Source organism: Fusarium mangiferae, assembly GCF_900044065.1.
Source record: "Fusarium mangiferae strain MRC7560 genome assembly, contig: FMAN_scaffold013, whole genome shotgun sequence".
Lineage (NCBI taxonomy): Eukaryota > Fungi > Ascomycota > Sordariomycetes > Hypocreales > Nectriaceae > Fusarium > Fusarium mangiferae.
The window spans coordinates 1,064,385-1,088,231 of NW_024573933.1; the positions used below are offsets into that span (position 1 = coordinate 1,064,385).

The window sequence follows — 23,847 nt, forward strand, 5'->3', positions numbered from 1 at the left end:
AATCTAACGCTCCGACTCTTTACTTTCTTTCCTTCTAACACGCTCTACTCTTGAATGTACTTCTTCAGCCCCCTCAGCCTCTCCTTAGCCTGCTCCAAGATATCATCATTCTTACACACAGCAAATCGGATATAATCCTCCGCCAAGTGCGCATTGTTCGGAGTATAAAATTCCGTAGGAGGAATAGCCGCAACACCAATCTCCTGGATGAGGAACCACGCCAGCTTGAAATCTCGAGGCCGGCTTGCGACGTGAGGAGGAAAGGGGTAGTCCTCTGGTAGCTTGACCTTGGCCATGTTGACAAGCAGGAAGTAGCCGCCTTCGGGGTATGTCACGGGTAGGTTGAGTTCCTCGAATACCTCGTTGAGACGGTCGACCTTTGCCTTCATCTCCTTGATGGTCTCATCCCAGAAACCATTCTTGTCAGCTTGCTCGAAACCAATGGCGGCGGCTTCTTGAAAGGGGGCGGGTGTTGAGAAGCAGATGCGGGTGTGAGCGGCAGTGACGGGCTGGATCAGCTCTGGGGGACCAATCAGCCAGCCTGTAAAGTATTAGCAAAATGACATATCTCGGCAACAGACTCTTCACATACCGATACGCCAGCCGGTGGCATAAAAGTTCTTGCCAGCAGATCCAACAGTGAGAGTGAGCTTCTCCACCTCGGGAGAAAGGTTGGCAATTCGCGTAAACGGCACGTAGAAAAGACGGTCATAAACCTCATCTGAGAGAATGATAGTCTGGTGCTTGACAGCCAGATCGGCAATCTTTTGTAACTCGTCCTTGTGAAAGACCTTTCCTACAGGGTTGTCTACAGGGGGTCAGCGCTGATATAAGCGGGAAGCTCGTGATACTCACGGGGAGTGTTGATGACAATCATCTTGGTGCGGGGTGTGAAGGCCTTCTCGAGCTCGTCAAAGTCAATTGTCCAGTCTGCAGCAGAAGAGTTCTTTGTGGCTCCTGTCTCGGGAGGATGAAGGGGAACATAGACGACCTTGCCTCCGGGCATTTGAATGTTGCTAATGTATCTACACCAATGTTAGCTCAGTATTTAATACACGAAATAAAGGCACTGACTGATCAAAGAAAGGCTCAAACACGATGACCTCGTCGCCAGGTTCAATAAAACCCATGAACGCACTCAGCATACCCTCATTAGCACCAGTTGTGATGATAATATCAGTCTCAGGGTCCAACTGACGCCTCCAGAATGGTGAGTACGCATCCGCAAGGGCTTTCCTCAACCGCGGTCGTCCCTTAGCAGGCGCATATTGATTGCACTCAACACGATCCAAAGCCTCCTTGGCAGCGTTAAGAATGAAGTCAGGAGGGTTGTAGCCAAAGAACCCCTGACCCAAGTTCACAATAGGCTGGATAGGTGAAGACGCAGCGGCCTCATTGATCATGGACCTATTTCGGCCGAGTTAGTTATCGTTGTTTCTGACAGGATTTGTACGAAACCTACCAAACATCCTTCTTCTGGCCCTGGACTCGAGCCGCGGGCTTGAGCTTTTGCGTCTGGTTACTCATGACGCTGACACTGCTTGAGAATGATCTTGATGAGTGAAGAGGGATAATGCTTCGGAGTGTAGTCCGGAGCACGGATTGGGAGGGGCGGCTCGGGCTTAATATGGAGCGCAACATCAACAGCGACAAAAGGGTCCTTTTCCAGTATTAGTCAGATTCTTCGACAACTGTACTGTAGTAGAGATACTCACGAACAATTCTCCCAATGAGAGGAACCACGCCGTGATAATTGGATCAATGGCAGTCTTTCTCTCCACAAGTAGCTCGTGTCTCAACGGTTGCGACATCGCCGTAACCGGGAGCGATAAGTGATGACTAATAACTATTGCGGGGGTTTAATTCTCCTACTAATCGCGTCATTAGCTCCAATGATGAGCACTGAAATTGGTTTATCAGGATTGGCTCGATAACTCGATGCAAGGTTGTGTCCGGCACTTGATGCTGATGCTGCTGTAGAATGCATCGGCTTTGTTCCGACGATAAGCTCCTCTATCCCTCACTGTCCGTTCTGAATCTCTTCTTCAGATAGCGAGACCGGAGCGCTATACTATCAGTCGGAAAAGCACGACGTGAGACTCCGTGACAACGGTTGACTTATATACGGCTCATAGTTCTGATGCCGATAATGCTTAATGAGCAACTGGAACGTCTTCAGCGAACAACTCGTCGCTGTCGCCAACACCACATGTAAATTAGGTGCTTTATGTAAATGACTTTATTGAGTTAAGATATCACCAAGTGCGAGAACACCCTGCTATACAAGTCTCATCATGCACTACTCCGTAGTTACATTCGCTGTTCTCTCTGTCCATATTCAATCTCTGTCATGTTGCTCTAACATTTCCCATCAATGAACTCTTACTTCAACTCGACGGCAGATGACCCCGCAAAAGACAAGACAGCTTTCTCTACCAAAACACCAAAGGCTGGAAGCCCTCAGGAGACTTCAGCTCCTCGACAAAGTAAGGTCCGGCCTCCAGACGCTCAGTCACCAGCTTCACCAGCTCGGAAGCGGTGATCCGCTTGTTATGATCCCACTCCAGCAGGCGCAGCAGGATCTGCAAACGGTCATCGCCATGATTTCGCTTATGCAACTCATGTGCGTGGTTGGAGCACTTTCTGGGATATTGCTTTTCTTGCTTCAACAGACAGCGAGGCCACTGGGCCATCATCCCGAGAAGTGAGATCCCGAGTGCCCAGATGTCGTCGCTCTTCCCGGAATTTCTGCCGTACCTCTCCATGTATGGCGACCAGTAGGACCGGGTTCCGTACGGTCGTTTCCGTGGGTCAATATGTTGGACCTTCATAACCTCAGCACAGTCGCCGAGGACAACATCGACTGGAGACCATGATCGAATCATGATGTTGCGAGGCTTAACATCTGTGTGAAAAAGCCCTTTCACATGCAGATACTCCACGGCCTGCCCAGCCTGGAGCATGACTTGCAAGGTCTCTTCACCTTTGAGGCCTCCGGGGTTGTCATGAATTCTGTCTTGAAGACTGCCCCCAGCACAGAGCTCCATGACGAGGACATTGGCGGCTGGGTTATGCTTGTCCTCACAGTATTCGACGAACTTGACAATTTGGGGCTACATAAATACATGGTCAGTTATGATATTCAACACCGCAATACGTCAAGGCTTACATGATTCAATCTAGTCAAGTTTCTGGCTTCCTCTCGTAGGTGATCGTAATTCTCAGGAGAGACCTTGCCGGCGAACAGGCTTCCGGTTTTGACGTTCAGGACTTTGTAGACGGTGGCACACGCGCCTCGTCCTAGTCGAGTTCCACGACGATAGGAGCAAGTTGGGAACTCATTCTGGGGTACGAGGGATGCTCGAACGTCCTCGTCGGTCCAAGCGGTGATGCTCATAGTGAATGATGTTGTTGTATTTCACACGAGCCTTGATAGTTTTGAAGGTTGGAAGGGTTGGAAAGGTTAGAAGGTGATGGTGAAGAAAGGGAAGGGAAGCAAGTTGGCAAGGCCATATAGAAGAAAGGAATGTATCAATTTTCGGACCACAATGTAGTGTAACCGCTGCCAGTGGTTGTGCGTCTCAGAGATGAGAGGACAGTGTCAACTGTTCATTGCCTGCCACTGCAAGAACAACCAATAGATCTCGTTTATGCCTTGAGAACTGCCACCGTACCATGAAGTAAACAACTTCACTTAGCCTTTGAATTATATAATCGAGTCTTAGTGCATGTTAAAGCGATACAGTGCCATTGTTCCCTTACACAGAAATCCAATACAAGCCTTGCGCTGATCAATATCTCAAGTGACCTCAGGGAGCAAAACATCAGACCTTGACGTGGGGTGTCAAAATAAACTCATCAAAATGTATCCTAAAGATATCCTAAACTTATACTAAATTACCTAAGTCTTTTTTATCATCTAGGATCAAGAAATCGAGCTTGCTTCCCCCCCTTGAGTGACAACCCAAATCGCACACCTAGCACGCCTAACCGGGACTATTTTTCATTGGACAAGAGCACATCATCAAGTCATAGAGAGGTTGATTCGCTTCAATTTAAGATGAGTTCGCTAATGCATACCCAAGATCTATGCTGAATTTCCCTGCTTTTATGCCTTCCATATCTTTCGCTGATTATTACTTCTCTCACAATCGGTGGAATCGGCATAATTTCGTACCCCTGGCTCGCGCCACAAAGCGACCTCCCAGCCATGCCAGCTAAGCAAGCAAATGTCGAAGATTGTTCCTGATGAGCCTGAAATACGCACCCCTGAACGTGACCGCGAGAGCCAGGTTTGCCAAGAAGAGGCCTTCCCAGAAAATCGTCATAACTGGGAGATCAGGACCATCCGGATGGACAACTGAAAGGTTAGACTGAATGGAGTCGACACTATAGACACGGTAAGACTCACGGGCTTGCCAGACAAACGCTATTATGGCTGCGTTGATACCGTAGCGTACAAGCTGGGAAACCATTTTGGTCGTTTCCTCGGAAGCCGGCTCGAGTGGGCTGCAAGTGGAAGACTCGTTGGTTCAAAATTCAAAAGAGAGCTCAGAGACTTGCCGTTGACGATGAGCTATTGGTATTTGTATTGATAAGGTGATTTAAGTGAAGAGTTTGGTAATGATTGGATTTGTTTGGAACCCAAGGTACCCGAGTGAGGGGAGTCCAGGTCATAAGGTATGTGATTTTGGTCACCGAGGTAAGAGCGACTTTCTGATTTTAATTAAACTCGACAAAGGGCAAGCTGAGCTCATGCTAACTTACCTAAACCTTTTTGTCTCTTAGGGTCCTCTTGACCTAAAGTAAGTAGGTACCTATGTATGAGGTTGCAAAAGGGTGAGAGAACTCTTTCCTAGAAACAGCTTCGGATGAGACCTTTGCTTATCAAACTCCGTGTCTACTTAGGGAGGTATAGAGGGACTCCTCGTGACTTGAGGCCACTCGTTCAGTTGAGTCTCAAGGCTCAAGGCAGCAACTGTGTCATCAGCTGAGACTCAATATTAAGGTTATTGTGGTTTATTTTGGCGTATATGATGACTTATATTGTGTCATGTTGATAACAAACGCTTTGTCTTGTTTACATCACCAGCGTCTTTTGCTTTACTTCGCGTATTACTGCATTGGCATTTTGACTTCTGAATCATTGAAACTCCGTTGACTTTCGGGCGTCTCTGAGGGCGCCGGTCGTGCACCTGATACTACATAAACACACTTCCCTTCGTCATGCGTCTTTACCTGATCGTCATATGCGTATCTCACTCCATGTCCCCCAACTCCCATTTGCCTAATGCATACCATACCATAAACACTGAAATCCATAAACGCCTTCCCATGGTTCCAAAGGTAGTTGCTAAAATTGAAGAGGGTATTCGGATACATAGTCTACAGCTGCTTGTGTCGGTGGCAGCTCAGACTGCGTCGTCGCGACGGGCTATTGTACGTATGCTCGCCATAAGTCGGTCCATAAATTCCATCGATTCACCTCCAGGAACGTCCGCAAAATCTTGTTGTCCGGAAGAGGTGCTCGTCGCCGGCACCGTTGTATCGGTCGCGTGTACCAAGTTTGAATCCGTAGATGTCAACTTGCTATCCCGGGAAGGTGAAGCACCCTGCTGTTGTGTTGGGGCTGGGGCTGAACCTTGCGAAGAGATCTGAGCAACGCTTGGCAATCGCGGAATTGGAATGGGGGTCTTGGAAACCTTGGTCCCAAGTTTTTGATTGTCCATAGGTTGCCTATTCGAAAATGTCTGCTGAGATGCCCGAATCGGCTTTGCAGCCTTGGGCGTAGAAGGCGAGCCTTTGCTCTCGGCTTGTTGCAAGATTGGCTTTCTGGCGGCAACAGGAGCAGGGGTCTTAGATGTAGGCGCCATCGAAGCCAAAAAGTTTGCAGGCAATGGTACTGGCGACTCTTTCGGGGGTATCTGGATGGGCTGTTCAGCCGACCCTTCATTCCTATCGAGATTTCCAGGTACTTACCTTGTATTCCTTGAAAATCGTCCCAATTTTGGGTTTACTACTTTGGTTAGGGGGCTGAGTGGTCTGTGGGGACTTCTGGTGAGGCTTTTCTTCAGCCTTCTGTGGAGGCTTCTGCGGAAGCCTCTCTTGGGGCTTCGGAGTCGACTTATGCGGCTGCGTTTGGGGCTGCACCTGGGGCTGTATTGGTGCCTGTCCTTGTGCTTGTATTGGTGCATGCGTTTGCACATGCATAGGGGGCAAATACTGTTGTTTTATCGCAGGCCGAGGAAACTGGCTGAAGCTAGAGGTGCCAGTTCCTGGAGATGACGTGGGCACTTGCTTCAAGTTCGGTTGTTGGCTAATCCGAGGCTGGCTTACAGAAGACGCACGGTGGCCATGCCCCGGAGGATAGTGTTGTTGAGGCTGGTAAGCGCCGAAATTCTGATTGCCCTGGAATCTATTATCCTTGATTGTGGCGTTGAGATATGCATCCTTGTTGGCCATAATATGAGCCCTGAAATTGCCCTCGTACCCGTTGGTGAAGCCTCCCCAAGGAGCATATGGCGTCCGGTACTTAGTCGAGTCCCTATGGAGGTTAGTGAAGGACGAATTTGTTGAGTCGATAATACGTACCTGTTGTGGTTGACCTGGAAAAAGGGATACTTTTGGAATATAGATACATCTGCCTGCAAAGCCACTCTTGCTTGCGGTACCTGGTGGTGGTTTACAGGTGCCGGAGCCTGATATGGTTGCGGATAGGAATGAGCTACTCCAGATTGACTAGGGGTAGGTGCAGGAAGGGCAGAGGTATGTCTTCCGTGCCACTGGTTCTGCTGATAATGTGGCAATGTGTTCGCAGGACTCTGTACCATGGGTGTGTTTCCGGGAGGTGTATATGCGGGCGATTGCCTAACCTCAAACCTCTGCGCAGAGTAGGCGGGAGCCGCTTGTTGTCCTGCAGGTATAGGGTGTGCATACGGGTACCGATAGTTCCCGGGCTGTTGCTGGACTGGAACGGGCGAAGGGGCAGCTGGTGTGAATCTTTGAGTGGTGAAATTGCCCATCGCAGGGTAGTTGTTAGTAGCAGGGGTTCGTGGCTTGTACATATATGGCTTATCAAGTCGCGCTGCAGGATAAGGGATGGAGGGCTGGTAGGCTTGTCGGGGAGGATATGCTGGAACCGGCCTTGCAGGTTTGACGGGTTTGGGAACTGTCGATAGGAAATTCCCCCTGGGATTATGACGTTGGTTGCGAGGATCCTCGGTGAATTGGGCGCGGGCTTCTGTCGATTTCTTAGGCAAGTAATACCAAATTTGGTCGGGTTTGCAGAAATCGATCTTGACTTGTTCTTTGTTTGCAACAGGGTGGCAGTTGAATTCGGCCCAAGTACAACCTTCAATGAACGGATCGTCCTTCTGGGGCTTGCCGTCATGAAGTCGTTTTGTTTTGAGCTTCTCCTTGGCCTTCTGGGACGCGGGCATCGGAATGGCCTTTGCTGATGCCTTTGGCAGACGATAGTCGGCTGGATCGGGTACCAGTAGCCATTTCCATTCGACTTCAAGGCGGTCACTGCAAGCGGTTAGTTTAGATTTGACGAGATCGAGTTTCTGATGGATTCGAGCATACCCATTTGGCAAGATGTCGATAAGCAAGGTTTGCTCATCGTGCCGGTTTTCAACCACAACACCAGCGAAGATGTCTCCCTTGAAATACTGCAACTGGCAGGTCTCGCCAGGCTGAAGCTTTGAAGCTGCCGTCCGAACTCGTGAGTCAGTGTCCAACGCATCTCCATCAAGCTTCTTATCTCGCTTCGTCCGATGGTATCGACAACTGAACTCAAAGGCCTGCTCCTTATATTCTGTGCCATCTTCGCCGAAAACTGGGATCTCTTCTTCTTCGACGAAAACACCAGCTGCGGCCGCGCATGTTGCATGATAAGCCCGGGCGCATCTCTTTTGGGAGCATTGGAAGCAAGCGCCTTGCTTAGAGCGGCAATAGAGACACTTGAGTTCGAATCGATCTTTGTGGATTTTAGACACGTTGACAACTGTCTCTTGTCCATCGATTGTTTCAGTATACGTCTCTGGCAGATAATGCGCGCAAAGTCGATGAGCTTTTCGACCATCATCTGTGGGCAATAGATCGGCCGACGGAGTGTCGTTAGGGCAGAGGCAGCAGGGTGGTTCGGCTTTCGATTTGAGACGAAGTCTGATCTTCTTGACCTTGCCTCCCTTCTCGCCAGGTACACGCTTTCGCTTACGGCCAGCCAGTCTGAACTTGACACCAGAGCCAGAAGGTGGTGTGGGCATGCCACCTTGTTCATCTTCGTCATCTTCCTCTTCGTCCTCGGTTTCTTCATATTCTGTTTCTTCTCCACGTAACTTGCGCTCGATGTCGTAGACATTAATCCAGACACTGTCTTGCGCTTCAGCGCACTCGCACTTTTTGGCGATTTTGCCGATGTCTAACCAAGAATCGAGTGCAAAATTGACAGCTTCGGCACAGTTGTAGCCCAGGTTGTAGCCAGAATGGTATCCATATGGATAGGTCACAACGAACTCTCCAGGATAAGATACACATTTGTTGACAGTGATGTTATAATGCGATTTTAAATGCTGAGGCGAGATGAGGAATCCTTTGTGGCGAAGGAACTGGTCACAGGCCTTCGCATCTGTAGGCCAGATGTTCTTCATCGCAGCCTCGAACCGGCGGGCATCGGCTTGGGAGATACTATACCACTGCTTGGGAGCACCAAAGTGAAGGTAGTTAATACTGTAAAGATCAACATCTTCAAGGTGCCAAGCAAAAGTTGCTTTCCACATGCCAAGGTAGAGATAAGCGGTGTTGACTCCTGGGACCTTTTCACCCAAGACATCCAAAAGATTAGGCAGCTTGTTCAAATTCCACTGTTCGGTCGATTCGTCAAAAAGCGTACCCATCAGATCAGCGCCGTAGAGGGGAGGTGCGTAGGTGAGAGTCTTCCAGTAAGCCCTCTCAAGCTCCTCACAGCGCTCGGGGGTATACTCGGATATGTCCATCTTGTAATCCCAGTCTTTAAAGGCAGCTTCGTCGATCATAGCGGATCCCTCTCGGCGACTGTATTTGCGACGGGCCGAGACTGTTTGTGTCTTGGTTCTTGCCTGTCGAAGGCCACCCATGCGACCAACAGTAGGTTCATAATCTTCCTCAACCTCTTCACCTGGGTCCTTCTCTACTGACTCGACAGGTTTGTCATCAGTCTCGACAACCTCTGGTTTGGGTGAGACCGGAGTCATGGGCCGGTCTTCATTATCATCCGCCTGTTCTTGCTTGAGCCGCCTCCCTCTGCCTCCTCGCTTGGCAGGTCGCCCCCTACCTCTCTTCTTAGGGGTCGAAGGATCGGAAGGTTTAGCCACAGTTGCGGTCGCAGCTCGAGTTCGTGCTTTAGGCTTCTCGGCATTGGCGCGTCGCTCACCACGTCTAGCCGGAGGCTGGTGTTCGCTCTGGTCGCATAGCTGGCGCCACTGGGGCAGATTATAGGATCGTCCGTGAAGGATGTTGACTTGGCGATAGGTTCCATTGGATCCCATGATATCTTGCTTGATTGGCTCTCGAACTTTAACCTGCTTCACAAGATCGTCGAGTTTGGGAAGGGCATCTTTCCATTCTTGTGGGGGGATGACTTTAATGATGCCGGATTTCATTCCATAGCTATCGACGGCTTCCATCTGGAGGATGTATTAGCGACGGACACGGGGTAACTTGTAGTCGACGTACGAAGCGCTTAAAATCCTTGAACTGGTGCATGGTGGGCTTGAAGATAGGAACAGCACCAGACCAGGAATCTGGCAGGACCTCTCCAATGTCAACCTCTTCGTCAGCATCTTCCTTCTTATCGTCGTTGTTCACATTGTCGCTAGAAAGAACAGGCTGCGGTGGATCGCTCAGGATGGGTTCGTCTTCAAGATCGCTCAACTCAGAATCTGAACCATCAGACTTCGCCGTGTTGTTGCTATCGGGAGGCGAATGCAAAAAGGTAGCGCCAGGTTGAGCGGTCGTAGGGTTTTTGGTGTTGATATCGACAGGCGCAGTCGCAACGACCGTATCTTGAGAATGTGGTGTAGCAGCGACAGCAATGCCAGCGTCGATCGACGTGGACGTCGACTCCGACATGGTGGGCGATCACGTCGCAATCAACGACGCTGCCATCGAGGGAGGAATTCTAGATTTCGGGTGCGTTTCTCGCTGCGGCGTAGTACAGACGATTGAAAATATCGATGCTGCGAAAAGAATTAATTACTCTGTCAAGATACTTTTGCGCTGGAAGTGTTGAGTACAACGGACGAAAAGGGCGTGAGCGCAGACTTGGAAAGTGGTACAGTGGGTGAGAACCTGAGTCTGAGTGGCAGGTAGGTACAACTTTACTGAAGTTGGTGGTCAGAAGGGCAGGTGATGTGGATTGAATTGTTAGCGGGCGAATGAAACGGCTCGCCTGGAAGTATCTTCTTAGCTTATCCTCGGTAGGCGGTACCTGTAGGCCTCGTACTGTGCTAAGATTTCAACTTGAGCTAAATGCAAACGGAAGAAACAGGGCAGGGAGCGGCAAGGGGTAAGAAAACATCAGACTTTAATATAAGGTATTAAAATAAGCTCAGCAAAAGATGTCCTAAATTTATGCCAATCTTCCTAAGTCTTTTTGTCACCCCGGATCAAGGTCCTGAGTTTTCTTTCCTCCAGTCCTCCAGGAGAGGTACCTCCCAAATGGGCCCGCTAAACACGCATCATTCGATTTCGGAGGTTTCCATCATCATCGCAACTGGCCCCCTTTTTACAAACGCATCAATTTTTTCTTTGGAGGGTGTTGGCATAAGCAGGGCGAAATATCTAATTGACTATTGAGTATTGACTATTGAACTATCAAGTGCCATAACTGATAATGGCCTCTTATTTGACACTGAAAATGGTGTGACTTGTTCTGGTTTCTTGACGCACACATAGGCTTTGTTATGCATTGTTTAAAGATCATCATCTGATGCAGCTTGATCAGATTGATAAGATTGGCATCTGAAACCAAGGACCCAAAAGCTGGGGACATCGTCCACTACCGATTATCCTGGCCTGGCTTTGTCCCACCTTACGTAGGCGACATTAGCTCACGAGCACCTCACCCCCATCTGTGGTCCCCTGCTTCAGGACCGAGTTAAGTGATTGTTAGTTGCTGTTGCCATGGCTCCGCTTTGTTCTTCATCTTTAACTCACTATATTGTGTTGTTCCATCCGAACAGCTCGTAGTGTCTATGTCTTGCATATGCACCCCTCTATGTAAGCTATGATGATTCGCTCGAGTTGGCCATTGAGGGTTGTCACTTGAACAGATACTTCCATCCCGACGTCGAGGCTATTGTATGACAAACTCAACTTGATCCATTGTTCCATTATATTTCCACAGAACGTTCTATCTCACCTTGCGGACTCCTTTGTGTAGTGTTGTTCTTGGTTCCTTGAATATTTGACTGACACGCTGGCGACTGGGCCATCAGAGGAGACCTAGCTCTTGAAGTTTTCTCCTTCAATCTCCTCCACAAACTGCTTCTAGACTCCATATGGAGATTCAAGTTCATTGCTCTCGAGACTTCGAAGAAGTGCTCGTGTCTTTGTTCGCAGTCAACCACTGACGGTACTCTCGAGCCGCGTTCCTTTCCCCATAGTAGACTGCTGATTAAGTGTGCCAGCCGAGAACTTGTTTGGTAACTCACAAACGATGTCACTGCGATAGCCTTTGCGCAAATATGTGATGAATCGACTGTCACTGGTTGTCCATGAGACTGAGCTTTAGTCTCCTTTGTTGAGACGATGGGGTTGATGACTAAAAGTGAAGAAAGAGTCCACTTCCGTGCCTTATCGTGCATGATATGATCGCGAGCTAAGAAACTGGAGGGTGTAGACGCCGACGAATTACTCCATCGTGATACAGTCAAGTTAGTAAGTCACACAACACATGTGTATTACATCTTTTTCTGAAAGGCCTAAACTGGTCACCCTTGTTGGTCCTTGACTAGCCAATTGGTCACATCATCAAAGTGGTAACCCTAGTCAACTCGTTATTCTGTGTACTGTCTTCATTTACTGAAGTCACAGCTCGGCCACTCTTGAGTAGACTTTGAAGCTGGTTAACAAGACATTCTGGGAGGATAGCAATCCCCTTCCCTGGACTCTGAGCTTGTTGTATCAGGTCTGAGGCAGGAGCTCTAGATGTTATTCATGAAGACGGTGCTTCATAGATCAAAGACACTCTTCATACTCTGAGCCAGATTATTGGTCCGGATCCGAATGGGCTGGTACCGAGCCGACAAATTTGCTTGACTGCAGACATTGCACAAAATCTGATAGACTTCCAAAAACTATTGGTATTAAACATTCAAGCGTTACAGACTAACGTTAATAGTGGAGGCTCAACACCAGGGCGCCTTGTGACGAATCATCGTATCCTACCTACTAGGTATGCAATTTGTACTTGTCAAATATTTTATGTGTATTCCTCAAAGCTATCTCAGGTTACCAATATATAGAAAAGGCTTCAGGTCATTCTTGTGTACCCAATACCAACCAGGTTCGCAGTTGCACTAAGCCACACCAGGGGGTGAGAGTCTCCGTACCTCTCAGTCGCAATAGTACATGGATACAAATGGATGTAGTATGGGACACTGAACAGTTCTCATTCATAGAGTGGCTGATTATAAAGCTCAGCGATACAAATAAATCACTGCATGAAGTCAAAATACTTGTCAAACACCAACCGAATGTCAAGGAATCGGTGTTGAGCCCATGTTAGTCACTTATAAGTGCCGTCGGTGGGCGCAATTAGCTCCGAGCTGGCTTCAAGACAACTGACGTCAATATCCTGTTTTACCAAAACATATTCTTCGTATCAAAGAATTAGATTTGGCCTTCTGCTACCATAGCCCTGTCTTACTCTCTGTCACGAGGATGACCTTCAATTGCGCGACCTGCAAACCCCGCCGTAGTAAGCATTCTCTTTACGGATAGATCTGCGCAGTCAGCGGTCAAAGCCAAGCCAAAAGCGAGCCTTGAGTCTCGGTACTTTTTATCACGAATGAATCAGTTCCTTGGCTGTTTAAAGTCACTGGCTCAATATATCCTCCATCGAGATCTTGACCATTGCAGTTGACACTGGGCTTATCGTCTTCCCAGCCACCTCTATCCGCTCATCTTCACCCCGCACTCAGCACTATCTTGGCCCTTTTTAAACTTACAGCATCAAAGAAGCTGGGCTGCATCCTTTAGCTCAGCCATTGGATGGCATCATGGTGAGCTGACCTATCTCATCACTTGCCGGCCCTCCATGGCTTTATCGTGTTCCCCCGCCCGCCTCCAATGCCAGCCTTGTTGGAGGAATGCCAATGGAATGTTGCGAGGAGTTTCTGTGCCGCTGTGACTAGGCGTTGGCTACTTGTACATGAACCTCGGTCGTGTTAGAGCTGCATCAGGCGTTGGGTGGATGGATGACGGTCAGTTGCAGGTAGCTGCAGCTTGTTCTACCATAAGCTACCTACCTATCTATGGCCCTCACCTCTTTTGAGCTGAGCAGGGTCTTTGCCTCTCTTCTCTTTCAATCGTCTCTCACCTCTTCGTGGTGAAGGAAGAGCTTCGCCTTGATTATCTACCTATAGTTGACCTCCCACTGTATTGTCGTAAAAGACACAGCCTTCAATATGATCATGTTCAAGCTCTTCGCAGCTTTACCTCTCGCCCATGGCGTTATTGCACAATCCGCCGGCACTGGAGAAAAGGTCTGGGCTGCCGTCGCATTCATCAACCATGGCGAAAGGACGCCCGTAATAGCCAATCTTCGTACCGTATTGACACCTGAGGGAGCTCAGCAGATGCTGCGACAAGGCACTGCATTCCGCGCTCGATATATCCCAGACGGCGTGAACAACTCCGACTATCAGAGCATTCAAATGGCTTATCTCCAGAATCTCAAACCTGATGTGATTGACAACGACGACATTGACATCATTACTCAGACAGATGAATGGGTATCGACTGGTGCTCTGGCCTTTATGCAGGGCTTCTATCCGCCATCACCAAACGCATTTGACAATAGCACTGGAGGCGAAGAGATTGCCGTGAACTTGGCTTCTAGCGATAACAAGACTGAATATCCGCTAGACGGATATCAATACCCCAGTATTCGAGCTCCTGGTTACTACGATCCAGAATCAACAGCGTATGCTCATTGACCACTCCCTACCTACCTACATTTAACTGATCCAATACAGATTACAAGGCACTTATAGATGTTCAGCATGGCAGACAGAGATCACCACAAACCTAACGCAGGAAAACGGGCTCGACGAGCTCTATGATTCAACTCTGCCTTTCTATCAAAACCTCTTCTCTACTGCTCCATTTGACGGCACAATTGACATTGACTACGCCAATCTCTGGAACGCATACCAGCTCTGGGAATTCGTTGATTATCAGTACCGACACAATGAGACAGTCCACGAGGGACTCAAAAACGCAAACTCTACGCTGTCTTTTCTTAACACTTATGCCTTGTCCATGGAGCGCGCGCAAAACAGCTACCGCGGCTCAGACGACGACAGCCAACTTGGTGCTCTCTACTCTGTCGCCGGCCGAACAATGGCGTACAAAGTCGCATCGCAGTTCAGGAGCAACATTCGCTGGGGAAGCAGCTATAACAAACTCACACTCATGTTTGGCTCTCTCGATCCCATCGTGAGCTTTATTCAACTCTCGAGTCTTGTCACCCAAGACAACATGTTTCAAGCGCCTTGGTCAACGCTCCCCAAGCCTGGCGCAGCATTGGTCTTTGAGCTCTTTGGCGAAGATCCCGATGATCCTGATAAGCAGCCAGCCACGGATAGTCTTCGTGTGAGAATGTCCTACCGTGCTTCAGCAGACGCAGACGAGTCTTTCCAGAACCAGCCCATCTTCAAGTCTGGTCCTGATGGTATCGCATACTCGAGTTTCATACAGACTATGAATAACCTTGGAATATCACCTAACCAGTGGTGCGACGTCTGTAGCCCGACACCTGCTCCTTGGTGCATCACCGTCGACTCGGATGGCTCCAACTGGGGAGATGACTCTTCGATTGGGCCAGTCATCGCAGGTGTTATCGGGGCAATTATTGCAATCGCTGTCCTGGGTGTTCTACTCCTTTGCCTGTGTGTCTGCGGCGGTCTTCGGTTACGTCGTAAGGGTCCTGAAGAGTCAACACACGGTGCCGCTGCTGTTGGGGGTACTGCAGGGGGCTTCAAGGGTCCAGAAAAGAAAGATGGCGATGCGGATGTGGTGGTGACAAAGCAGGGCATTCACCATGAGCGTGTCGGTAGCTGGGAGCTCCGAAGTCCAAACGAAATACCTCCTCAGACTTCTGGAATCGTGACCAAGGACATGGGATCTCCTCCTCAGAGACGATCATTGGATGATAGCGACGACGATATCAGCGTCATGAATGCGGCACCAGTGAAGGCTCGCGAGAGTGTTTGAGTAAGAAAGGGCGAGTGGACAGGTAGACTATATGGAGGAACTTGGAACTTGACGAAGAGCTTGCATGCATGGTTATACCCTTTGATTCTTACAATCGTTCGAGCTATTGATACCTACTTGGATGGATTTTATAGGCGTTGGTATTGGCGAATTTGCGTATACACTCGTTTGGATATGTTGATCATTGGCCATATGTGGCATAAGCTGAAAGGACTGTTACTATACAACAGGTAGTTCGACTGAACTGAGACTATCACTTGAATACAGACCGAGTTTGGGCATTCCATAACGAGTAAATGGTCGGATGTCAAGAACGATATCATGACTGTCCTTAGAATAAGTATCTCTGGACACCTTCGTTTAGTAAAATGACAGATAATGGATGCTTATCCAAGGGGTATCTATATCTCACACGCCTCACACAATAACAAACTCCTCCTCTTCAACCCCATCAAGGTCAAAAACCTCCCCATTCATCATCCCATGTACATAACACTCCCCGACAAGTATCCACGTCCCATCATCCTTTCTTCTCAGTAAGAACGGCGTTCTACCTCCATACAACACAACAACCACATCTCCAGCTTGCATAATATCCGGCCCAACAACAAACCATCCCCCAAAAGTTATCGCAAAACCCCGATACCGCGTAACAAGCGTCGCTTCATGGCTCCACTTGAACCCATCTCCCGTCTGCGCAAGCTCTTGTATCTCTGGTGAAACGGCGCCAGGTTTATCCAGCGCGCGAATAAGATACGCTGCGCCGTTTGCGAGCCATTCTTCCTTAGGAATACTCTCATATGGCCGTGAACGATCTGCTCCGATACATGCGTTTGTGAGTGTTTGCACAAGGGCGAAGAATGCTGAGTCGCCGTTTCGATAGCGCTGTCGTAGGTTGAAGGGTTGGTTTCGACCACAGATATCTCGCCATAAGGCCTCGATGGGGTGGCGCAAAGGGTTGTTGCGACGGAAGTGAAAAGCGTTATTCCAGAATATCCACGATGGTCGACGGACACGATCCAAGCGAACACCGTAGATGTGAAGAGCTCTTGTTTCTTCGTTGATGCATAGTTGAGGCCGATACTCTCCCGATGCTCTATGAGGAGTGACGGGGGTACCCATGAGATGCAGAGGCACAACACGCCAGTCGGGGACCCAAGTCGGTAAATCTCCCCTCTCCATAATTCGTTTCTTGTAAGTAACTGGTATAGCATGGCAAGCGGACAAAAGCAGAAGCGATTCGCACCCAGAGAGTTCTCTGACTGCGACGTCATAATAGATATCTTCTATCGATCTGCTATAATCCGCCACCAACTCTGCAAGGCTCGAACTACCAGTGTGGATGGAGAAATGGCCAAGAAAAGCGTAGACATGGTCTCGAGGGTCCTTAGATAAGAGATGTCTTGCGCGGTGAAGTTCGTATATGAAGGCTGCGCGGTTATGGTTGACATCGTATGCCTCCTCTGGCTCAACGAAGCGTTGATATAGATACCGGATGTTGGGTGTGAAGACAGCAAATCGTGAGCGTAGGAAGTGGTAGGTCGTATTCAGGATGCCTGCAACTGACGATAGTACCTCCCAGTCGATCTCTGCATCGCCCCAGTAAAGAGTCGCTGGTGCTGCTGTTCCTATTTCCTGAACAATCCATATACGATTGAACTATTCTCGTCAGTATAAGGTTATTCAGTGTCTCTCATAAAACTCACCCATGGCAGCCTCGATAGATTCGAGAACGGCACCCAGGGTTTTCTATCCTGGCTCAACAAATCTTCTGAATGAGCTCTTTTGAACTCGTTATGTAGTTCTTCATCATTAAACACTCCATGAAGGTAGTGAACCATCTCCATAGCCGCCTGCCCATGCCCTACCTTGTCTTCTCCGAGCCATACCAACACACGCTTCGCTCCCTTGTAGATAGCATTCATCAGACTGACTTGCTGACTTCGTTCGGCAATATCATCCTGGTTGATGCAGACTTGATCCGCCCATAAGCGTCGCTGGGTAGTTGCATGTCTCATACGGCGTAGAGCACCCTCAATGCTCTCCGTTAATGGCAGCGGTTTCCCATCGCATATAATCTCAGAGGATCGACCACCTGTGCCCCAGCAATATGAGATGGCTTCATATTGTGGGTTGAGATCAAGATTCTCAAAGCCGAGGTGGCCAACTAATGGGTCATTGCCCGTACCAGGCTCAAGAGTGAGAATGCGGATTGTAAAGTTATTCGTGAATGGTGTATAGGCGTATGACTCTGGAGCTGTTGGTTCTGATGGCTGGACAACATCGGCCATGGATGATAGTAAAGACACAGTCGAGCAATGAGACTTGGTTTTGAGAAGAGTCCTAGAATGAGATGTTGAACGTTGATGGCGAGAAATGGCATGCAGACCGAAACTTGAAGGCCCAGTTCTTTTAGATCGCTTTCGCGAAACCTCAGCCGACGGCGTGGATTTAGTTTCTTTGTAGATCGTCAAATCACCAGCATGAGTTCTTTTTCGTAGAGCACGTCGACTCAATAGTCGCACTGGATATGTAGACTTAAGGGACATTGCAATTATCACTGAACCAGAAAAGGAATGATACAGTACTTAACAGAACCAACAAATGGTTACTAACATGCAACACAGCCACTCGTAATGGTCCTTTTGCGGAGATCCATGCAGCCGTTCTTTACAGACAGCAGTAGGTCAGCACTAATGTCACGTTATACATGCAAGAGGGTATGCAAGGCATAGGAAGGACATCACGTAGGAAACGGGACACTTCATGGCCTTCAATGTTTAATTTGTGATATCGAGCGGCGGTAGGCCTTTCTATCTAACTATACACAACTTTCCTGTGTCATCAATCGTTCCAAGTAGGAGATAAAAACAAAATAGATAATGCGACAACACCTCGCATGGGCGATTCATCCTTTGTGCCAGTAACGCCTAATCCCATCCCAATCCGCTGGGAATCCCAAAAGTTACAAATAAGAAAGTAATGAAGCGCTTAGTGCATGTCCTTTTCCCATTCCCCACAGTCCATTAAACCACTCTACAGGTCCATGGTAAGAAGTTCTAACCTCGATGTAACAGCGTCACAGCTGGCGCTGATACGTTGCACGCGAGCCATGGCCAAAGCAGCGATACACTCTTCCTCACCAGCATCGACAAGTTCGAGACGGGCAAGGACCTTTTCGGACTCAACGCCGCCAAAGATGTCAACGTGCGATAGACCCTCAGTGTCAAACTCCTTGGGTTGCTCAGTGGTGGTGGTAGCGGTCTCAGTATGGAACAGTGCGAATTCAGGATCAGACTCAAACTCAAGATCAACAGGGGCGGCATCAATGGGCTCAGAAACCTCGGGCTTCTCGACAGGGCGCTCAATGGCGGGCACCTCAAGCTTATCCTCCTCGGAGTCGAAGATGGGCTCAGCGAAGTTGGAGGTCTTGCCAGAGAGAACAGAAGCGTCAATAGCATCAGGGAGCTCAGGAGTATCGACAACAAAGACCTGAGGCTGGAAGTTGAAAGAGCCATCAAGAGTGAGCATGGAGAAGTCCATGTTCTGCTCAGGGATCATAGCCATGCCAATCTGGTGCTGAGAAGACTGCTGAGCGTTGTAGGGGTTGATGTCCTTGGGCACCTGTCGCTGCTCAGGTTGAGGCTCGACCTTGAGCTGAGGAGTCTGCTGAACAGCGGTAGGGTTGCTGCTGAGGTTGTCCAAGAAGTTGGAGAAAGAAGGCGAAGAGAGAAGCATGCGGGTGAGGTCAGTCAGACGCTTGTTCTCGTCCACGAGAGCACGGTTCTGAGCGCGGAGGTCACCGTTCTCGCTGACCTTGTTGGCAATCTCGGTCTCAAGCTGAGTGATGTATTCTGAGGCATTGTTAGTAAACGGTTTCGATTGATCGTCGCGGAGGAAACTTACCCTTTCTGCGGGAACGGAAAGCACGGGCGGAGACCTTGTTGCGAAGCTGTCGTCGCTCCTTGCTGCTGAGCTTCTTGCCCTCCTCGCTAGCCAAGAGGCGCTCATCCTCATCCATCTCCTCTTCGTCCTTCTTGGATCGGGGAAGGTTAGCCATGGGGCTGGTAGCCTGGCTTTCGGGCATTGAAGGCTTAGCTCGCATAGAGTTCAGGAGCTGAGTAATCTTCTGCTCAACAATGGGGTCGGTAGGCTGAGGGGCCTTGCCGCGAGACTTGGGCTGCGATGCCTGGCGCTGAGCCTGTTGTTGCTGCTGGATGATCTGCTGCTGCTGTCGCTGTTGTTGCTGAGCCTTGGCAAGAGCGGCTTGGGAGTGAGCACCAGGCCAGAGACGGCCGTTGTTCTGTGTGGGCAAAACGGGTGGTGAGGGAAGGCCAGCATTCTCTTGCTCGATGCTGCTAGGGTCAACAGTGAAAAACTGTTGCGTCTCGGTCTGCGACTCGAAATCCATATCCATATCCGAAGCACCCAAAGTAGCCTGCGAAGGAGATGTGTTGAAATCAAACAGATCAGCCTCGGGGCTGAAGGTGGTTAGGTAGTCGATGTTACGGAAGTCTTGGTAGCCAGTGTTGTTTGTCTGGTTAACGGCCATTGTGTTGGCGATGGCACCGGGCACAAAGCCAGTCTGTTGTCGGTACATGTCATAGTTGTGACTGGGACCGCTCAGGCTCTGGGCAGTTGTGGTGGCGGGAGCAGCGACAGCGGCTGAGATAGGGCTCGCGAAGGTAGCCTTTGATGTTCCTGATGGTGATACTGAAGTAGCAGGAGATTGGAAGTTATCGTACTCGGTAAGATCGAGAAGAGCGTCGATATCGACGGTATTCTGGCCAGGACCCGACATGTTGTTGTATCAGTTCGGCGATACCGGAGGATGTAGTGTTTGATGATGAGTGAAAGATTGAAATCGTCGCCCAAGTGATGGTCAGTGGAAGACTCGAGTATTGGCGCGATAGATTTTGTCTGTTGTGTTTATCTTGCTTAGAAGATCGTTGAAAAGTAATGGTTGTTGAGAGATGGAAGTTCTGTAACAGAAGCGATTGTTTAGAAGTTGAGAAGGGGAAAGATGGAACCAGGCAGAAAATCGGGAACTGGGGAGGGACTGTGTTCTATGAATGGGGTGGGTGCCTTGGTCGGCGGTACGTACCCGCCGGGTCCGACAACATGATCCCCCGGCGTGTCAGGGAGGAAGAAACTTGTGAAAGCCACTGAAGCCCACTCAGGTAATCCACTATAAACATGCTCAAGGCCCCCAACTTCAGGGACTCGGCCCCTAAATTGATTCCATTCGAGCGCTATGAACCGCTAGATCCAGGTCTCTCTGTCAGGTAACGCCGGCCGTTGTCAGGGCTGACCAGGGAGCAGGGATAGGTCGGCGGCCGGGAATCCGACTAGTGAGGGAGAGGAGTGAGGACGCGTCAGCTCTTTTCTTGGGTTGTGCAAGCCAAGGGTGGGAGTCAAGGGCCAAGGAGGTGGATAACTCATTGAGGCAGCGCCGTAACTCTAGAGGCCAATCAAGATGCGCCTCTGACGACCGAGCCTCTCAGAGACAGCAGCGAGCGCATCCCTGTTTCGCCGTCCGAGGGGGTGCGGAGCGAACAAGGTGCGAGTCTTGCGAGAGTCTAGCTCCAAGAAGAGAGCGAAACGAACGACCAGAGACGTCTGCGGCCTGAGGATGACGACGCTCAACTGCCCCTTTGGGACAGGCTTGGTGCCAAAAAGCCCATGATGGAGGCATGGCGCTGGTCTTTTTGGCTCCTCAGAGTCTCATGGCTCGTCTTTGGCTGCGCTTTTTCGTATGCATTTCTGGTCCATAGTCGACTTCACCTGCAGATGCACCTACGAGCTTACGTCTCTCATCCTCTGAGGCTTCGTGGCCTGGGCTCAATATGGTCAAGCCTCAGGCTGATTATTCTTCTGCCTGCGTCTGAATACCAACGTCCCCTCCTGTTTGAGGTTATCAAGCTTGATGCAGACAAAAGCACGGCTAGATAATTCCTCCGGCCAATAGTTCTGGTACGGCTCAATGTGATAAGGGGAGATCAATCTCATCGTCACCGTTAAATCCGGCGGCTGCTCCAACCGGACGGCAAAGCGGCAGCCCATCGCTATCGGTTATCATGGCTGGAATGCTTGTCAGCAACTTGCTTCAAGAAGCCTCTGACCACTGATGTGTGAACTCTGCAGATAAACAACAAATGCATACCAGCCAATTCACTGATCAGCGTTGGCGGGTGCTGAAACTTGTCTTCCGTCCGACCCGAGCGTGGCTGTACAAAACAATAGAATTGTGCCCTTACACTGGCTGGTATGCTTTCCAAAGCTTGTCTCCTGCTTCCAGAGTCCACTATTACGATGCTCAAGTATAGATGCTGCTACTTTTCCTCAAGCGATGCGTTGCCAACTCAGATCATCAGGGAAGAAACGCTGATATGATTCATTTCCCTCGATTCTTTGCTCATTTCAATAAGAAATGAACAGACAAGGTCTTGCCTTACCGTAAAGACATTGCGGGGATGACCATCTCCATCAATAGCATATATCGATTGCACTGCCACCGCCCTCATATCCCCAAATCCCACCACCGCAAGCACAGTTCATTTCAGAAGCCTGAAGGGTCCCCGAGTTCATCCCACCGTTCACTTTTCCTCTTCTGCTCTACGCTGCGCTGCGTCGCTGCTGGCTGCTCCATCTCTCGTTGCTCGCTCTTTATTCCTGTTTGCTCACTGTCATCTACTGTGCCACGCTGCTATAATCGTGTAAACCCACACAGTAACATCAGCGGGCACCCATGAGGCTGTGTCATCAGAGTTGGAGTCTTGGCTTCCCAAGTAAGCTCAATGATCGTCGTTCTTGAGATGGCTTGAACCACTCATCTTCTCTGGTGGTCTCCGTCGTGCCACAAAGAATGACATCGGGTGTTAATAACGCCGTTATGCCGTCGCCGGGCTCTAGATCTTTGAAGGCACCGAGTAATCTTCGGCGTTTACAGTGCTGCTAGTATCCGTACGGAACGGATCTGTGTTGACATCCAAGCCTCAAACCCGGTTTGTTTTTTTCGCCACTCCTCAACCAATGAGTGTTGGATTCCCGTGACAAGACAAACCGATCGACAGTCTCGACAAAAATAGAACTGCCCAGTTTGTGGTCGCCCTGGCGCTGGCTCAACTCCCGCCCTGATTATCTTCTCCACTGCCCCTGACGATGATGGACAATGACACAAGAGGATACGGCGTTTGCCGTTATTATGAGTTTCATCCAAAACGATTTGCTATGCATCAACCGAGACCTGTTTCACAAAACGACGGTTCTCCTTTCGTCGACAGTGGTTCCGTCACTTCATCCCACATACCGGAAGCCTCGAACAAGCTTTGGCTAGGGGGTTTTGCCGTGGCGGGAGTCTCGAATCATAGTCGATCGACTGATTATCGGTACCAGGCTTGAAACCTCTGGTTCACGTTACGGCTCGAGAATTTACCCCTTTTGGGTTTATTCTTTGAATGTTCAACCATCTACAGTTTATGATCTGAAGTTCTTGATTCAACCTTGTGCCAAGACTTCGCTTTCGCTTTACTCAGATCTAATACAACTGCCGGCGGTGATGAGAGCTTAATCTTGACGATCCTGGCAAAGAAGATTTTAGCATTGATAAAATTTCAATTTTCGCATGGTTTAAAGAGCACAGCCCATGCAATTAGCCACTTTGGTATGCTGGCCTCGGCATCGCCTAAAGTTCTGAACTTTTCCAGAAGCTAGATCATTAGCGACTCCGGTTCCAAACCGCAAGCACATAGCCTCTGCCAAGACCGTGATAAGGTAAGAGGCGATGAGGCTTGAAATTTGTCTTTGCTGTAATAAAAATAGCTCCATGTGAATGAATATTGCTTGCGCCTCGATGAACTCGAGATCGAGACGAATTCAAGGTCACATGATTCATCACGTGTCGTAGATCACGTGATTTCGGAATTGATTGACACGTGATTGGCTCCGTGAGACTCTAGTTTCAGCCTCTTGAGGCCATCCATCAATGGCCCCATTCGCCTGCATCTGCATGCATTTGGAGAACGTCGTCGGAGCCTTACGTCCTACAACCGTGCGCGCCCAACTGCACTCGCGCCTGAACAGTCGTGTCTGAAATATTCCTCGCCCGGCCAAAGTGTCAACTGGAACGCGCTTATCGGTTTGTATTTACCGTGTCTGTCTATCTATCTGTGCCTTGATGCGACTCGTGAAAGATTGAAACAGTTTCGGCCGTCACATTTCGTTGTTGCATCGCATTGCATAGCATAGCAGAGTGTTGCGCATCATCGCTCGCATCGCGACAGCCTATTCTTTTTTGCTTGTGTTCTCCAACTTTAAAGATACGGTTACCATCCAAGCTTGCACTTGCAAACAGGTACTGCAAAGAGC

The 23,847-nt window shown here is 49.4% G+C and overlaps 8 protein-coding genes across 8 annotated transcripts; 2 read left to right on the forward strand and 6 right to left on the reverse strand.

The window, feature by feature from the left end:
* Positions 1-44: 44 nt before the first annotated feature.
* FMAN_00342 (putative BNA3-Arylformamidase) lies at positions 45-1,527 on the reverse strand (the record flags this gene model as incomplete). The annotated part of the gene is made up of 5 exons (XM_041822182.1): positions 45-541; positions 593-808; positions 856-1,025; positions 1,075-1,407; positions 1,463-1,527. The coding sequence occupies 5 exons, from the start codon at positions 1,525-1,527 to the stop codon at positions 45-47; spliced, it is 1,281 nt and encodes a 426-aa protein (XP_041687887.1).
* A 905-nt stretch (positions 1,528-2,432) lies between these two features.
* On the reverse strand, positions 2,433-3,397 carry FMAN_00343 (uncharacterized protein; the record flags this gene model as incomplete). The annotated part of the gene is made up of 2 exons (XM_041822183.1): positions 2,433-3,113; positions 3,170-3,397. 2 exons carry the CDS (start codon positions 3,395-3,397, stop codon positions 2,433-2,435), a joined length of 909 nt encoding a protein of 302 aa, XP_041687888.1.
* Positions 3,398-4,050: 653 nt separating this feature from the next.
* Positions 4,051-4,475, reverse strand: FMAN_00344 (uncharacterized protein; the record flags this gene model as incomplete). The annotated part of the gene is made up of 2 exons (XM_041822184.1): positions 4,051-4,217; positions 4,268-4,475. 2 exons carry the CDS (start codon positions 4,473-4,475, stop codon positions 4,051-4,053), a joined length of 375 nt encoding a protein of 124 aa, XP_041687889.1.
* A 936-nt stretch (positions 4,476-5,411) lies between these two features.
* Positions 5,412-10,110, reverse strand: FMAN_00345 (uncharacterized protein; the record flags this gene model as incomplete). Its single annotated transcript, XM_041822185.1, has 5 exons — positions 5,412-5,924; positions 5,980-6,544; positions 6,592-7,527; positions 7,585-9,665; positions 9,715-10,110. 5 exons carry the CDS (start codon positions 10,108-10,110, stop codon positions 5,412-5,414), a joined length of 4,491 nt encoding a protein of 1,496 aa, XP_041687890.1.
* Positions 10,111-13,670: 3,560 nt separating this feature from the next.
* FMAN_00346 (uncharacterized protein) lies at positions 13,671-15,480 on the forward strand (the record flags this gene model as incomplete). Its single annotated transcript, XM_041822186.1, has 2 exons — positions 13,671-14,188; positions 14,241-15,480. 2 exons carry the CDS (start codon positions 13,671-13,673, stop codon positions 15,478-15,480), a joined length of 1,758 nt encoding a protein of 585 aa, XP_041687891.1.
* Positions 15,481-15,897: 417 nt separating this feature from the next.
* On the reverse strand, positions 15,898-18,029 carry FMAN_00347 (uncharacterized protein; the record flags this gene model as incomplete). The annotated part of the gene is made up of 2 exons (XM_041822187.1): positions 15,898-17,139; positions 17,187-18,029. The coding sequence occupies 2 exons, from the start codon at positions 18,027-18,029 to the stop codon at positions 15,898-15,900; spliced, it is 2,085 nt and encodes a 694-aa protein (XP_041687892.1).
* Positions 18,030-18,516: 487 nt separating this feature from the next.
* On the reverse strand, positions 18,517-20,281 carry FMAN_00348 (uncharacterized protein; the record flags this gene model as incomplete). The annotated part of the gene is made up of 2 exons (XM_041822188.1): positions 18,517-19,334; positions 19,387-20,281. The coding sequence occupies 2 exons, from the start codon at positions 20,279-20,281 to the stop codon at positions 18,517-18,519; spliced, it is 1,713 nt and encodes a 570-aa protein (XP_041687893.1).
* Positions 20,282-20,676: 395 nt separating this feature from the next.
* On the forward strand, positions 20,677-21,110 carry FMAN_00349 (uncharacterized protein; the record flags this gene model as incomplete). Its single annotated transcript, XM_041822189.1, has 2 exons — positions 20,677-20,765; positions 20,882-21,110. The coding sequence occupies 2 exons, from the start codon at positions 20,677-20,679 to the stop codon at positions 21,108-21,110; spliced, it is 318 nt and encodes a 105-aa protein (XP_041687894.1).
* Between the last annotated feature and the right edge of the window lie 2,737 nt (positions 21,111-23,847).